At 36.2% G+C, this 16,815-nt stretch overlaps 1 protein-coding gene across 1 annotated transcript in view; it reads right to left on the bottom strand.

The window, feature by feature from the left end:
- Nucleotides 1–548: 548 nt before the first annotated feature.
- MED8 (mediator complex subunit 8) overlaps nucleotides 549–16,815 on the bottom strand; it is a 151,414-nt gene continuing 135,147 nt past the window's right edge. Inside the window, exon 7 of the mRNA XM_090414747.1 lies at nucleotides 549–752. Within this exon, the coding sequence (XP_090270873.1) occupies nucleotides 676–752 (77 nt within the window). The 3' untranslated portion in view covers nucleotides 549–675. The remainder of the gene's footprint in view (nucleotides 753–16,815) is intronic.

Raw genomic sequence — 16,815 nt, 5'->3', positions numbered from 1 at the left:
GTATGTCATAAGGAGGAACATTGCTAGTCTGGTTGAATGATTGTTTGTGAATGTCTTTAGGTAGTAGATTCCTTTTACTGTCTGGTGGATGACTACCACCTAGCTTATTGGAGGCCTGAAGTATTTTGTTACTTATTTAGTCCATATTTGGTCTCTAAAGCAAGGGAACCAGATTATCTAGCCCATATCCCACCAACAGTGTACCAAGCATCTACAACCTTTTGTGGATTGGATTCACATTAAAAAATTTAATGCTTGTAAATTGTGAACCATAAGCAATCGAAGAGACATTTAACGGTGCCCATTTTATCTATCAATATACACTTATCCAATTTATTTCTGTGTACTATGAATGTGAGGATCTCTAAATAATGAGTTAAGGTAGCTCACCCTTAGTTGTAACTATTTTTATTAATTATTTCTGTTCATTTTCCTCAATTCAAATAAAGTACTGATTATATGGAAATTTAGTGTAATTCATATTACCAGGAATTTTAATTTCGCAATATTGTATATCATGTTCAATTATGTTACATAAACATATGCAATATGCTCGTGTGTCTTTTAATCCATTACACAGTTAATAATTTATGGTAACAATATGAATTATTCCAGAAGAATAATTTATTTTCATCAATAAATAAAACAGTGGTAGTAGAAATGGATCAGAACATATCACCTAGCATATGGATGCATAGTACTAGCTGATTTTATATTAGTCTTTATAGCACTTGGTACTTTTCCTCCAGAAGCTGGGAATAAATAAATAAATGGCATTACAAAAAAAGTTCCAAAGGTTGTAAAACAATTTTAAATTATTTTAATAATTTGAAAAAATAGTTTTTTAATGAAAGTTATGAATCTTATGCAAATAACATAAGGAACTGTAAGTTTTCTTGGGAAAACAAAATAAAAATTGTAATTTTCTAGATTTTTAGTTTTATATATATAACGAAAAAAAAAAAAAAAAAATATAAGAAAAAAATGAATCCTAATTTAGATGGATTTCTCCCTGTATGGTTTTGGGTACTAATACAACCTACCTTTTTTTTTTTGAAAATACAACAGAAGGGGAGGGGGACATAAAAAAACAACAACATCAAATAATGCAGTTTTAAATAAATTATGGTGTACTCTAACAATTGCTAACTCACAGGAGAATAGTTGCTAAATACGGAAGGTTTGCTATAACAAATTTGCTGTACTACAACTACTGGCAGTAATGAGAATATGAGATTTTGGTTGAGATTTGTTAGTAGTTTGTTGTTCTTAAGTAGCTTCTCTGATCTGGAGGTTAGCAATCATGGTATGCCAGAGTGTGTGATCCTCTGCCATTCTTTTGATCTCATAATAATAGCTCTTGTTACCAATCCATTTCTTTACCTCATCATCAACCCAAGTTCTTGTTCTACCAGATCTTCTTGGTAGACTCAGTTTTTCCCTCCAGTATTTTCAGCGACATTTCCATGCTCATCCTCTTAATACGTGACCTGCACTTTCTCTTTATAAGGTCTTCTATGAGTGTTCTTTTGGTTCCCATCAACTTCATTAGTTTTTTCCTTGTTCCAAGAAATCTTCAGTGCTCTCCTATAGCACCACACAGTGGAGCACCCAGGATTTAATCTTGGGGGGGGGGGGGGGGGAGTTGAACAGATAAAAATATTTTTAATACAATGAATTTGCATTGAAAAGATTTTTATCCGTTCAACTAAAATTCGTTCATTCAATAAAATTCATTAGGTAATTATAAAACTTTATTTAAAGAATAAAATCCAGTTTTCTTTTCTTTTTACAAAGCTCTAGAATTATTTCAGTCATGGTTACATTAATCTCTCTCTCTCTCTGTGTGCATATATATATATATATATGTGCAAAGCCAGTGTGTTCAATCGTGATTGTGTCATGATAGATCTTAAATAGGTTTTTAAAAGGCGTAAATTAGAAAATGACCTTTCACTGACACATGTTGTTACCGGAAGTATTGCAAATATTTTTAATAAGTTATAGATGTTAGGATATATCATTTTGTCACACTTTGAAACTGCATCAACAGCATTTTTGCATGGAACTATTGCAAACAGTTTTTCAAATTTCTTATACCACAACTTGAATTTGACGTTCAAAATTGCTGGATTTGTAAGACAAATCACCGGCATAAAATTCACACGATTGACGAAAACCTTCAATTGCACTTGCTGTTGGAGCATCTTTTCCATTTGGTAGAAGAGAAAAAAAAAATATTTCAAAATGTTGCGGTGCCGAGTGAAATGTTCATGAAGTTGAGTCAATATTTGGTCAATAAATGGAATGAAATAGTTCTCCTGAAATACTCTTCTACAGAATCGGCTGGAATAATGGACTTTAATGTTTGTTTTGATGAAGTCCTTGGCTTTTTAATGTCAATATTCAAATTATTGGCTTTTATACATGCTTCATCATAAATATCTTTAAATGAAGAATCTGGTGTTTCACAAACGGTATTTAATTGAGCCACAACATCATCAACAAAATTTAGGGCAATTAAGAGGTCGCTGTCAGATTTTTGCATTATTTTAGACAATGGTAAGGTGCACGCAAATGTTTTTTGCAAGCTAAATAAAGATATTATAAATCTTAAAGAAGGAGTAGCCATAGTATTCAACACAAAATACGAGGCTAATCTTCTTGAATGGCAGTCAGTCTCAAGTAGAGTAATGTGGGCAAATATGAGAATGGGAAACTGGACAATGAGACTTATTTGTGCCTATGGTCCCACAGAAGGTTCTACTAAGGTAGAAGTGGAGGAATTTTTTGACGCTTTAGAAAGCAACTGACACAATGAAAAAGGAAAAGTTGGTCTTTGTTGGGGATCTAAATAGCAGAGTAGGAAATGATTGCGAGACATACAAAAATATTTTGGGAAAATTTGGAGAAAAGAGCAAAGCTAATAATAATGGCAAATATCTGTTGGATTTCTGCTCAGGACATGGACTGGTTATTACTAACACCATGTTCCAACATAAAAATGTGCACAAATTCACATGGAGAGAAGAGGCTAGGAATAAGAAAAGTCTCATTGACTATGTTATTGTTGATAGTGATGTCTTCTCCCTGGTGCAGGACACCACAGTGTACAGAGGATTTGAAATTGGAAGTGATCACTATTTAGTCTTGAGCAGGATAAAATTGAATTTCATATTGAAAAGAATAACATGTAAGAAAGTTTTAAAACGAATAAAAGTTGAGCAGCTCTCAGATGTGAACTGTAGACTAAGATACAGAAAGATTATTGAAAAGAAAATGAAAGAGTTTGAGAACAGGAATCAAACCTTGGAGATTCAGTGGCAAACTCTGAAGAAAACATTGATTGATTCTGCCAGAGAGGCATGTGGTGAGGTTGTGTGCAAGGATAAAAAAAATCAGAACTCCCTGGTGGACACAGGAAGTTAAAGAGGCAGTGAAGGAAAAGAAGAAAGCATATCAAAAGTTCCTGGCAAATAAGTCAGCTTTTACTCTTACAGAATACAGAGACAAATGTAAGAAAGCTAAACAGTGTGTAAAACTAGCTAAACAAAAGTCATGGGAAGACTTTGGCAAGAATATAGAAAATAAATATCAAGAAGGTGTCAAAATATTCTGGAGGTTGTTGAAGAAGCTTAGGAATGGACGAAAGAGTGCTGTAAAAGGAGTTAGAGATAATAAAAGTGACATGAAAACAGGAGAAAAAGATATCCTTGAAGTATGGAGTAATTACTTTGAAAAACTGCTAAATGAAACAAGCAGTGATGACAGCACAGTGATAAAAAACACTGACCAGGCATGCAGTCAGGAATACATATCCATACTTGAAGTAGAAAAAGCCACCAAAGGCTTGAAATGTGGAAAGGCAGCAGGAGTAGATGATATTCAACCAGAAATGCTGAAGTATGGTGGTATAAAAGTCTTACAGTGGCTGCACTGCATAGTTCAGAAAGCCTGGACAGAGGGACGAATTCCCGATGATTGAAGTAAAGCTCTCATAGTACCCATATACAAAAAGGGAAATAAAACTGAATGTGAGAATTACAGAGGTATTTCCCTACTCAGTGTTCCTGGCAAGATCTAAGCCAGTATACTTGAGAAACGGTTGAGAAGAATTGTGGAAGAAAAGCTTGGTGAAGAACAAGCTGGATTCAGGCCAAATAGAGGCTGTCAGGATCAGATCTTCACTTTATGACAAATAGTCGAGAAAGCATGGGAATATAACAAAGATCTGTATTTAAGTTTTGTCGATCTGGAAAAGGCATATGACAAGGTGCCAAGAGAGAAGCTATTCAATACTCTGCAGTTATATGGTGTCAATGGGGCATTATATCAAGCAATACTTAGTCTTTATTTGAGTTGTAAGTCAGCAGGAATTGAAGGAAATACAGGAAGATGGTTTAATGTTAAATCTGGTGTGAGACAAGGATGTACATTATCCCCTCTGTTATTCAATATCTATATGGATCACATTATGAAGGAAAGTGGTATTAAACCTGATATCAAAATTGGAGATGTTAATGTCAGCTCTTTGCTTTATGCAGATGATGTTATACCTCTAAATAAATCTGCTACAAGTCTGCAAGATTCTCTGACTAAATTGAATAGCTGTTGTAATAGATATGGTATGAAGGTCAGCAATAAAAAGACAAAGACAATGAAAATAGGCAGAATCATTGAAAATGTCAACTGTGTTGTGAATGGAGAACCTGTGGAACAAGTAAAACATTTCAGCTACTTAGGCACGATTTTTACTGAAGATGGTAAATTAAATATGGAAATAGACAACAGAATCAACAAAGCTGGTATGGTAGGCAGTCAATTGAATAAATTCATATGGAATAAGAGAGAAATTAGTCGGAACACTAAATTAGCTGTATACAAGACAGTGTTCAAACCAGTTTTAACTTATGGATCTGAGAGCTGGGTAAGAAGTAAAACACTTGACCAAAGACTAGAGACCACAGATATGAGAGTCCTGAAAAAGATTAGAGGCGTGAACAGATGGCATCAATGGCAATATCATATTAAAAATGAGGATATTAGGAAAGAACTTGACATTGCCAGCATCCAGGAATGCATTAGCAGAGCTAATCTCAGGTGGTATGGTCACTTAAATAGAATGGGAGAGGAAAGATTAGCAAAACAAGTGTTCTCTGCCAGGTTGGCAGCAAAACGACCCAGAGGAAGACCAAGATATAGGTGGATTGATACGGTACAAAGTGCCTTAGAGGATAGAAATATAAGATCTGATAATGTTGGAGTCTTGATAAGTAACAGACTGATTTGGAGGAAAATTGTAGAGAGGAAGTTAGTAATGACATAAATTTTTTGTGTAGTACTATCATATCCTGTACACCACTTGAGGGTACATAGCAGGAATATGATGATGATGATGATGATGATGATAAATCTTAAAAGATATTAATATTATAATATTATAAACAACAAGGATGTCCTGTCTTTTAGGGGTATTGAAGAAATTGTGTACCTTTTTAATTATGCGAATGCAATTTCTTATTTGTCACAGATATAGCATTTCCAAGTGCCAAATTCAAACTATGTGATGCACAACGAACATATAAAGCTTGTCGATATTATTATTACATAACATCTCCAGGTAGTCCAAAGACATATCAAGGAAGGGTACGCACCTACTCTACAACTCTCCCTCTTCACCAAAGACAACTACAATCATCATCATCATCTACACCAACGCTGTCTTCTGCCGACCACTACCACTAGTATTTTCACAAATAGAAGACATTTTGTCTTCTATTTGTGAAAATTTGTCATGTCTTCTATTTTCAGAAATAGAAGACATGACACAACATAAATAAAAAATGAATTTTAATTAGGAAAAGTATTTTGGAAAATTTTCTAGTGTTTTTTTAACTTTTTATCGGGGGGGGGGGGGGGGGGGGCTTGGCCCCCTCCCTGGGTGCACCACTAGCACCACATCTCAAAGGGCTTGCAATTTCTTGATTATGGATTTTGTATATGGCCACGTCTCACATCCATAATTCAATGTGGGCCATACATAGAATTTTATTATTTTTATTTTATCCTGTTTATTAATTCATTCCAGAATGCTTCTTTTGCTTGAACTATTTTTGATTTTATTTCCATAACTGTTGTTCCATCTTCTATAATTTACTCCTAAATAATTATAAGCCTTTACATTTTGAATTCTGACTCTTTTTGATTAGTATTTCAACTATATTTTGTAACTATTTTTGATTTTGCTATTGTTATAAAACGTTCTGTATTTCTACTATCCTGCTTTGTCTTTGTTGTTCTTTCACTTAATACTTCGTGAATGGTCGACTGCCTTAACTAACGGCTGCCACCATTTATTTATTTTTACTAGGTCTTATTTCTCACACTTTATAGCCTAACAAATTTATTTGTTTTACGACTGCACCAGTTAGACGATATATTGAGTGCGAGATTATAAGATTTTAAACTAAAGAAAAAACAGATATCGTTAGCATTCCCCGCTTATGTTAATCTTTACTGTTAATTAGTCATGACCTAATTAGATCACTTAAACTATATCTCATGCAGGTTTGAAAATTTCATTTTATAATTCAAATCCATAAAATATTACAGACTGATCACACATGTGTGCAGACCTTCTCCCTTACTACTTGGGTTTCATCTTCCCCTGTTCAAAGTTAATGATTATACAGGTCCAAAAGCTGAGACTATTCCTGAATACTACAACATTCTGTGCTTAACTCTAAGACTGCTAAAACACTCTGGAATTGACATTCTTTCTATTAAAAAAAAGTAAAATTTGGTACAAAGAAATCTTTAATCTTTTTTGCTGTGAAATTCCACAGTTGGACAACAATATTTTGTTTCATAACTTGATGAAGTTCCAAGGGTACCCTAATGGGAGGGATCTTACTTAGAGAATTGTATATGGCTGCCGTCCAGTCAATACCATCAAATGAAGGTACTTTAACATCGGAGATCCAATCTGTGACATCTGTCACCGAATGGAAACAGTAGAACATGCATTCTACAGTTGCCCTCTTGCCTTGCATATTTGAAACAGATTATGTAATGTGTTGGACATTCCATTACTTACAACAGAACAGGTTATTTTTTTTACAATATCCACCACCACCTGTCAGCAATGGGAACAGAATTTTGATTTTTATAATTAACGAATTAAAATACGATTTATGGAAGGTTAGAAAGAAATGTGATTTGAAAACCAGCAATATCACATCCAAATGCTTTATATAATATTGTATTGTGGAAATTTTATTGTTTCCACAATAAAATTTCAGTCAGACGATTTTTGTATTTAGAAAGAAGCATTCTAGGAGATATCAAATTTATCACTAGATGGTGTATATTCAACAGAGATATAGTTCTGCCTATTCTCTTGCTATGAAATGTTTTTTTAAATAGTTCCATCCTCTTAATTCAATGTAGTCTTATAGTCAATTGCAGAGATGACCAGAGAGCAGTCACAAGCAGAGAAGGCAAACTCAAGGCAGTTAACCCAGATGGGGCTAACCACCTGGATATCATTCATCTTTGTGCTTTAGTTTCAATTGGTCTTATGGTTGTTCATCTATATGAGATTGGTGAAAAAGGAAAACTGATAGCTCTTTTATATCATCATATAGCCAAAGGCTTAGGCCTTTTCTCTATCTCTCATGCTATCTATCTTTCTTTCTTTCTCCTAATACCATCAGGCTTCTTGCACCCCCTATACTAACTACTACTCTAGGCCTATGATAAGCAACCCTTTATTTTTTAACCTCAATACAGGTCGAAACCGGTCTGGGTGGTGACCCTTTCCATAATGCATAGCATTACACATACCCATAACGATATGGCTTTGCATTATGGGATACTAAGGCAAGTGATGTGAAGTCATTAGCATTTATATATGAGTTGCCCTATCCTGATTATATTTCAGGAGCACATTTTGTTTGCTTACACTTGGATAAAGGATTAAACCTAGCATATAATTTCTTGGTATCTTTAATTTATAGTAATGAGATTTATTTGTACCTATGGTCCCACAGAAGGTTCTACTAAGTAGAAGTGGAAGAATTTTTTTCAGGCTTTAGAGAAAGCAACTGACACAATGAAAAATAAAAAGTTCGTCCTTGTTGGGGATCTAAATAGCAGAGTAGGAAATGATTGTCAGACATACAAAAATATTTTGGGAAAATTTGGAGAAAAGAGCCAAGATAATCTTCTTCTGCAGCTTCTCCTACTTAAGTGGGGTCACTGTTGACGATGAGTCTCCTCCACATCCTCCTGTCTTGGGCTGTCACCACATCAAGTTCTTCATCCTCAAGTCCTCTTCTACCAGCTCCCTCCATCTCTTCTTTGGCTGCCCACGCTTCCTCCTTCCTTGCACATCCATCTGCACGACCCTTCTTCCCACATATTCGTCCTCCCTCCTCATCACATGACCAAACCATCTCAACCTTGCATCCTGTATCTTCGCTCCAAAGTTTGTAACTTTCACTGTTCCCCTCACATAGTCATTTCTCAGACGATCCTTTCTGGTCACACCACACATCCACCTAAGCATTCTCATCTCTGCTACTTCCATCCTTCTGATGTTATTTTTCCTCAGGGCCACAGTTTCTATAGCATACATCATAGCTGGTCACTACTGTTCTATAGATTTTGCCTTTCAGATTGATCGACAGCACCATCTTATCGCATAACACTCCAGCCATCTCTCTCTCTCCAGTTCCTCCAACCCGCTTGTATCCTGCATCCCACTCCCTTCTCAGCTCCTCCATCTTCTTCCACTGTTGACCCTAAGTATCTAAAGTCCCTCACCTTCCTGATGACATTTCCCTCCAGCTCCAGATCTGTCTCCTGGCTGCCGCCCGCTGTGCAACACATATACTCTGTCTTACTTCTGCTCAGTCTCATACCGCTCTCTTCCAGTACTTTTCTCCATCTTTCTAGTTTAGTTCCCGCTTCTTCACTTGAATCTGCACCCAGCAAGATATCATCTGCATACAACATTGTCCAAGGCGCATCTTCTCTCACCTCCTCCGTCACCACCTCCATCACAATGTTAAACAGAAACAGACTTAATGCTGACCCTTGATGCAAGCCAACTGTTACTTGAAAACGTTCTGCTGTCCCAGACAGGTCCGAACACTTGCCTTCACATTTCTGTACATCTCCCGCACCAACCTGACATATTTCTCTGGAACCTTCTTCTCCCTCAGACACCTCCAGACTTCTTGCCTTGGCACTCTGTCGTATGCTTTCTCCAGATCAATAAATGCCAGACGTAGCTCCCGTTGTTTCTCTCGAAACTTTTCCATCATCTGCCATAACCCAAAGATAGCATCTGTTGTTGATCTACCAGGCATGAAGCCAAATTGTTCCTTTGCAATCTCCACCTCCTTCCTCAATCTTCCATCAAGAACCTTTTCTAGGATTTTCATTGTGTGGGACATCAACTTTATTCCTCTGTAATTTTTATAGTCTTGTGCATCCCCTTTACCCTTGTAGATGGGGACAAGAGTACTCTCCCTCCATTCCTCGGGTATATTTTCCTGTTGGCAAACTTTCACGAACAGGTCCCACAGCAGGTCAATTCCCTCTTCCCCCAGTGCCTTCCATGCCTCCACTGGAATCCTGTCGGGCCCACCGATTTTCCATTCCTCATCCTCTTCATGGCCTCCATCACTTCCACTCTACTGATGTTCTGCACCATCCCCTCAGAAGGCTGCCCATCTCCTCTGTGAGTCGTTGCATTTTCCTCATTCAAAAGTTCCTCAAAGTATATTTTCCATCTGTTTCTTATGTCCACATCCCTCCATAATACTCTTCCTTCAGCGTCTTTGATCTGCCTCACATGTAAGATGTCCTTTGCTGCTTTATTTCTACATTTCGCTAGTTAGTAAATTTTTCTCTGTCCTTCCTTTGTTTCTAATTGATCATACAGATCTTGATATGCCATGGCCTTCGCCCGCCTGTGCCACAACTCTCTTGGCTTCTTGCTTTCTCTCTCTGTCCTCTTCCACTCTTGATTCATCCCACTTCTGCTTTGCCTTCCTCTTAGCTGTCACTGCCACTTGAACATTATTATTCCACCACCAACCCTCCTTCTGCTCTCTAATCTTTCCAGATGTCTCACCAAGCACCTCGATTGCACAGCTCAGTTACTTTTGAATTATGTTTCCACCAATCTTGTACACTTTCCAGTCCATCCGAAATCCTCTCCCTAAAACGATTCCTCACACTCTCTTCTTTTAAGCGAAACCGCTTAATTGTCTTCATCCCATGGCTTCCAGAAGTTCTTATCTTCGATCTTATTTTAAAGTTTGCGCACAGCAGTCGGTGTTGCTGTGCCACTTGATCTGTTGTAATTACTTTACAATTTGTCACAACCTTAAGATGTTTTCTTCAAGTCAAAATGTAGTCAATTTGTGAACTGTTGTTACCACTCCTAAATGTTATCAAATGTTCTTCCTTCTTGTAGAAAAACGAGTTCACAATTGCCAGATCAAACATTACTGCAAAGTCCACAACCCCCTCTCCTTCCTGGTTCATCATTCCCACTCCATGGCTACAATGCACCCCTTCACAGTCTCTATTCTGTCTCCCTATGTATCCATTCAAGTCTCCTCTGACAATCACCATCTCATTTTCTTCATTTCTCCCTCATTCAGTTCCCTCATTTCTCCATCTAACACGTTCCAGAACTCATCTTTCTCCTTGCCTGTACAGCCAACTTGCGGGGCATATACACATAATACGCCCACCCGCTAAAAGAGCCAAGCTAATAATAATGGCAAATTCTAGTTGATTTCTGCTCAGGACATTGACTGGTTATTACTAAGACAATGTTCCAAAATAAAAATGTGCACAAATTCACATGGAGATAAAAGGCAAGGAATAAGAAAAGGCTCATTGGCTATATTATTGCTGATAATGATGTGTTCTCACTGGTGCAGGACACAAGAGTATACAGAGGATTTGAAATTGGAAGTGATTACATGGAGCAGGATAAAATTGAATTTCATATTGAAAAGAAGAACATATAAGTTGAGCAGCTCTCAGATGTGAACTGTAAAATAAAATACACAAACATTATTGAAGAAAAAATGAAATAGTTTGAGAACACCAACCTTGGAGTTTCAATAGCAAATCCTGAAGAAAACATTGATTCAGCCAGAGAGGCATGTGGTGAGGTTTGCAAGAATAGAAAAATCAGAACTATATGGTGGACACCAGAAAGTTAAGTCAGCTTGTGCTCTTAGAGAATACGGAGACAAATGTAAGAAAGCTAAATGTTGTGTAAACAAAAGTAATGGGAGGAATTTGGTAAAAACATGAAAAATAAATATCAGCAAGGTTGGCAAAATATTCTGGGAAGCTGGAGTAGATGATATTCGACCAGAAATGCTTATGTATGGAGTAGAAAAGTCTTACAGAGGCTGCATTGCACAGTTCAAAGGCCTGGAGAGAGGGACAAATTCCAGATTACTGGAGTAGGGTTCTCACAGTACCTATATACAAAAAAAAAAAGAAAATAAAACTGAACGTGAGAATTACAGAGGTATTTCCCCAGAGTGTTTGGTAAAATTTATGCGAGCATACTTGAGGCTGTTAAAAAGCTCAGAAATGAAGGAAAGAGTGCTGTAAAAGGAATTAGAGATAATAAAGGTGACATGAAAACTGGAGAAAAAGATATCCTTGATGTATGGAGCAATTACTTCTAAAAATTGCTAAATGAAACAAGTGGTAATGACAGCACTGTAGTAAAAAAAACACTCAACAGACATGCACAATCAGGAATACATTTCCATACTTGATGTAGAAAAACCCATCAAAAGCCCGAAATGTGGATAGGCAGCTGGAGTAGATCATATTCGACCAGAAATGGTTATGTATGGAGGTATAAAAGTCTTACAGTGGCTGTACTGCACAGTTCAAAGCCCTGGACAGAGGGATGAATTCCAGATGACTGGAGTAGGGCTCTCATAGTACCCATATATAAAAAGGGAAATAAAACTGAATGTGAGAATTACAGAGGTATTTCCATACAGTGTTCCTGGTAAGATTTATGCAAGTATACTTGAGAAATGATTGAGAAGGATTGTGAAAGGGAAGCTTGAAGAAGAACAAGCTGGATTTGTGCCAAATAGAGACTGTCAAGATCAGATTTTCATTTTACAACAAATAGTTGAGAAATCATGGAAAAATAACAAAGATCTGTATTTAAGTTTTGCAGATCTGGAAAAGGCATATGACAAGGTGCCAAGAGAGAAGCTATTCAAAACACTACAGTTGTATGATGGGGCATTATATCAAGCAATACTTAGTCTTTATTTAGTTATAAGTCAGCAGTTAGAAATAAAGTACAGGAAGATGGTTTAATGTTAAATTTGGTTTAATTTAACATTAAATAAAGTACAGGAAGATGGTTTAATGTCAGACAAGGATGTACATTATCCCCTCTGTTATTCATTATCTATATGGATCACATTATGAAAGAAAGCGGTATTAAATCTGATATCAAAATTGGAGATATTAATCTCAGCTCCTTGCTTTATGCAGATGATGTTATACTTCTAAATAAATCCACTACAAGTCTGGAAGGGTTCTAGGAAAATTCGCCGTAAACATTTATGCCACAAGACATTTTGTATTAATTTTTGTAAATAATCAATGGATGATAAAGAGTATTATAAAATCATTAAAAAGGCAAATCTTTATTAATGATTTTATAATGTCAATGATACATAACATAATGAAATCATTTAAAAATTGTGCAAATTAAAAGAGATGCTGCATAAATAATTAACATTTTGATGTAGATCGTCAATTCAATAAATCCATCAGTAACATCGCTCATTGGAAGAAATGCTAATGCTGTGAAGCATTTAATTTTCTTGTTGAATTCAGCATCTGTTTGATAGCGTAACTTCAAACCAATGGAAACAATTTTGCGATAAAGATTTTGTGCCATATGAAATAAACAATCTGTTATAGTTGTTGATGTAAATATGTTAGAAAAAGCATTGATAGTTGCTTTCTCGAAGTCAACCATTAATGTTTCAGGATCTAATGATGAACATAAGGCCTTTACGGCACTGAATGATTTGCTGTAATTTAATTCTGATTTGCCATGAAGCAAAGCAAAAGCCACCATGGAATTCTTAGGGTCCCATGCCAGGATAAAGGAGGAGGGTCGGTCAGATGAGTATCAATGCTCTGACTGTAAAGAAAAAACATGATTGTTATCTGATGCCTATATAATCAATAGCTACAACATGTTGGCTCGGATGTTGCCAGGATCAACAAGGTCTGTGATATCAATAGAGCGATTCCATATCATACTCTTGCTTCAATTCATCAGTCAATTTCTCAACACTATCTAAATCTAGTTTTTTTTCCATATAACTCACTACAGTATCTTGTCCATCGCTGTACAATTTTATCTTCATCCATCAATACTTTGCCTTTTTCATCTTTAACTGTGGTCTGTTTTGGTTACCGCCTTCCATTAATGGTTCTATCATTTTGTACACCTCCCTAGTTTTATGTTCTCCATAGTACTGTTCTATATTACTGCAATGGGCTTCTAACCATTTCATCTTATCCGGTTGACTGCTTTTTTTCACCTCATTACCCTTTTTTCTATATTGCTCTTCTATTTGTTCTGATGTATCCTTTCTTATCTTCAACGTTCTTTTCTCCTATACTAACTTCAGTGTTTCTTGTTTAATCCATTTCATCTTGATCTTCTCTTCTTCTGGTAGTGTTTCTTCAACTGCATATTCCATCACCTTCAGCACTCCTTTCACTCTCTCAGATTCGAATTTTTTTCTTTGTCCACACTTTTAAGTTTCTCCTCTAACACTGTTCTGTACCTTTTTCCTATTTCTGCTTCACTTATTCTTGCTCTCTTCGTTTCTGATGATGAGGTTTATATTTTCTTTTTAATTTCAACTTGATGTTTGCAATCAATAAACTATGATCAGAGTCTATATCCGCTCCTTGAAAAGTCTGACACTGCTGTACTGATGTTATCCTTCTTTTAATCATATCAATCATATTCTTGGTTTTCTCATCATTTCATCTTCATAGCAAATTCTAACATTTTTTCACCTTGTTCATTTCTTTCTCTGAAACCAATTTTCCCATGACCCTTTCCCAACCATCATTATATATTCCAACTTTGGCACTCCAATCTCCTTCAATAATTAGTACATCTTGCTTTGGTATTGTTTTTATTGTCTCTGTCAGATGTGGGTGCATATATCTGGATTACTGATATATTAAAATGGTTTTGCTTGAAATCTTGCTGCTATGATTCATTCAATGATTGGTTTGTAGCCTAACAGCGCCTTTCTAGTTTTTTTTTTAAGAAGGAAACCAACTCCTGCTTCATACTTGGTGTCATGCCATGACCATATGACTTCGCATCTATTTATCTTTCCTGCTGATGTCCATCGCAACTCAGCCAGGCCTAGTATATCACACCGATATCTCTTCATTTCTTCGCAAATTAATTCTAGTTTTCCTGACATCCAAAGTGTCCGTACATTCCATGTTCCTACTAATAATAGTTCTGTTAGTTTCAGTTTCCTTTCGGTATCCCGCTTTTCGATCCAACCCATGATCGCTTGATAGGCATTACGGACCTTGTTTATCCAGGCGACGTCTGAGCCAGCATGCTGTAGCTGTTGATCATATAGGCATCAGATAACAATTGTGTTTTTTCTTTATGGTCAGAGCATCGACACTCATCTGACCGACTCCTCCTTTATCCAGGCTTGGGACTGGCATGAGACCCCTAAGGATTCCATGGCAGCTTTCTGGCAAATCAGAATTAATTTACAGCAGATTATTCAGTGCCTTAAAGGGTTTACGTTCATCATTACATCCCGAAACATTAATGGTTGACTTCAAGAAAGCAACTATGTCTCACCTTATTATTAAATTACTCTGGATTAGAGAAAGATGTTGGAAGTTTTTTTCCACTTGGTTAGACTATAATAAATTTAGTTTAATCCTTTATCCAAGTCTAAGCAAACAAATTTTGCATCTGAAGTATCTTCAGAACTGAGGCAACTCGTGGTAAAGCTGGACTAAGCTCTCATCACTTGTCATAGTATCTCCCATAATGCAAAGCACATCTACTTGCAGACATGTATAATGCTATGCATTAAGGGAAGAGCCACTACTCAGAGGGGTGATACTAAGGTGGAAGTAATGGAGAAGTCATGTCTGGTATAGGTAAATAAGTCATATTTACCTATACATATGGCAACTCGTATAGGTAAATAAGTCATATTTACCTATACGAGTTGCCAAGAGGTGTCTCATCTTATTATTAAATTATTATTAAATTTCTCTGGATTAGAGAAAGATGTTGGAAGTTTTTTCCCACTTGGTTAGACTATAATAAATTTAGTTTAATCCTTTATCCATGATTTACCTCAGTTCTGAAGATACTTCAGGCACAAAGTTTGTTTGCTTACACTTGGATAAAGGATTAAACTAAATTTATTATAGTCTAACCAAGTGGGAAAAAACTTCCAACATCTTTCTGTAATCCAGAGTAATTTAATAATAAGGTGAGACATCTTTTGGGAACTCGTATAGGTAAATATGGCTTCTCCATTACTTCCACCATAGTATCACCCCTCTGGGTCTGGCTCCCACTGACGAGACCTCAATAAAGGTCGAAACCGGTCTGGCCCTTTCCTTAATGCATAGCATTATACATGTCTGCAAGGAGATGTGCTTTGCATTATGGGAGATACCAAGACAAGTGATGAGAGTTAGTCCACCTTTACCACGAGTTGCCTCAGTCCTGAAGATACTTCAGGAGCAAACTTTGTTTGCTTACACTTTGATAAAGGATTAAACAAAATTTATTATATTATTTAAAATTATAATAACAGAATTAACTCACGTAAAATATTATTTATTAGTAGAATTTTCACTTGAGTATCACAGGCATCTTCAGTACATGTAAAAAGCTAATTAAACAATAACTGACAATTCCAAAAGGAATTGTCAGTTATTGTAAGTAGCTATTCTAAGTAGTTATTCTAAGTAGCTACTTAGGTTGCCTTTTGGAATTGCTAATATATGTCTGATTTTGATAGCCAGGTCTCACTAATGGCTACAATCTGAGGCCCCAACATATTGACCAAGGCAACAAACTCTATTCCTTTGTTTCTGATACTCCTAGCATTTGTGTCAAGACATAATAAGCTACCTGCATGTTCTTTTATATACTCTCGTCTGCAATCTCTAATGATACAGTTGGACAACTTGCAGATCTCTATTCTTCTCTAATACCTTATACATGTAGATATCTTTGCATGTTGGATGGATCAGAACTGGATGAACATAAAGTCAAAATCGTTCTTTCTTCGTAATCATTTCCATGATAATGCCCACCCCATCATTAGCACAATTATCATTCTTACACTTATATTGTCATTCTTACACTTATATTCTCACCATTCCTCCCATTATAATTCATAGTTCAGAAAGCCTGGACAGAGGGACGAATTCCCGATGATTAGAGTAGAGCTCTAATAGTACCCATATATAAAAAGGGAAATAAAACTGAATGTGAGAATTACAGAGGTATTTCCCTACTCAGTGTTCTGGCAAGATCTATGCAAGTATACTTGAGAAACAGTTGAGAACAATTGTGGAAGAAAGCTTGGTGAAGAACAAGCTGGATTTACGCCAAATAGAGGCTGTCAAGATCAGATCTTCAATTTACGACAAATAGTTGAGAAAGCATGGGAACATAACAAAGATCTGTATTTAAGT

This window comes from Typopeltis vanoorti, chromosome 25 (genome assembly GCF_054136105.1).
Source record: "Typopeltis vanoorti isolate ZY-2024b chromosome 25, IOZ_Tvanoo_1.0, whole genome shotgun sequence".
NCBI lineage: Eukaryota > Metazoa > Arthropoda > Arachnida > Uropygi > Thelyphonidae > Typopeltis > Typopeltis vanoorti.
Note: the sequence above shows the minus strand (reverse complement) of the source record. Positions and strands in the feature narration are given on the sequence as shown.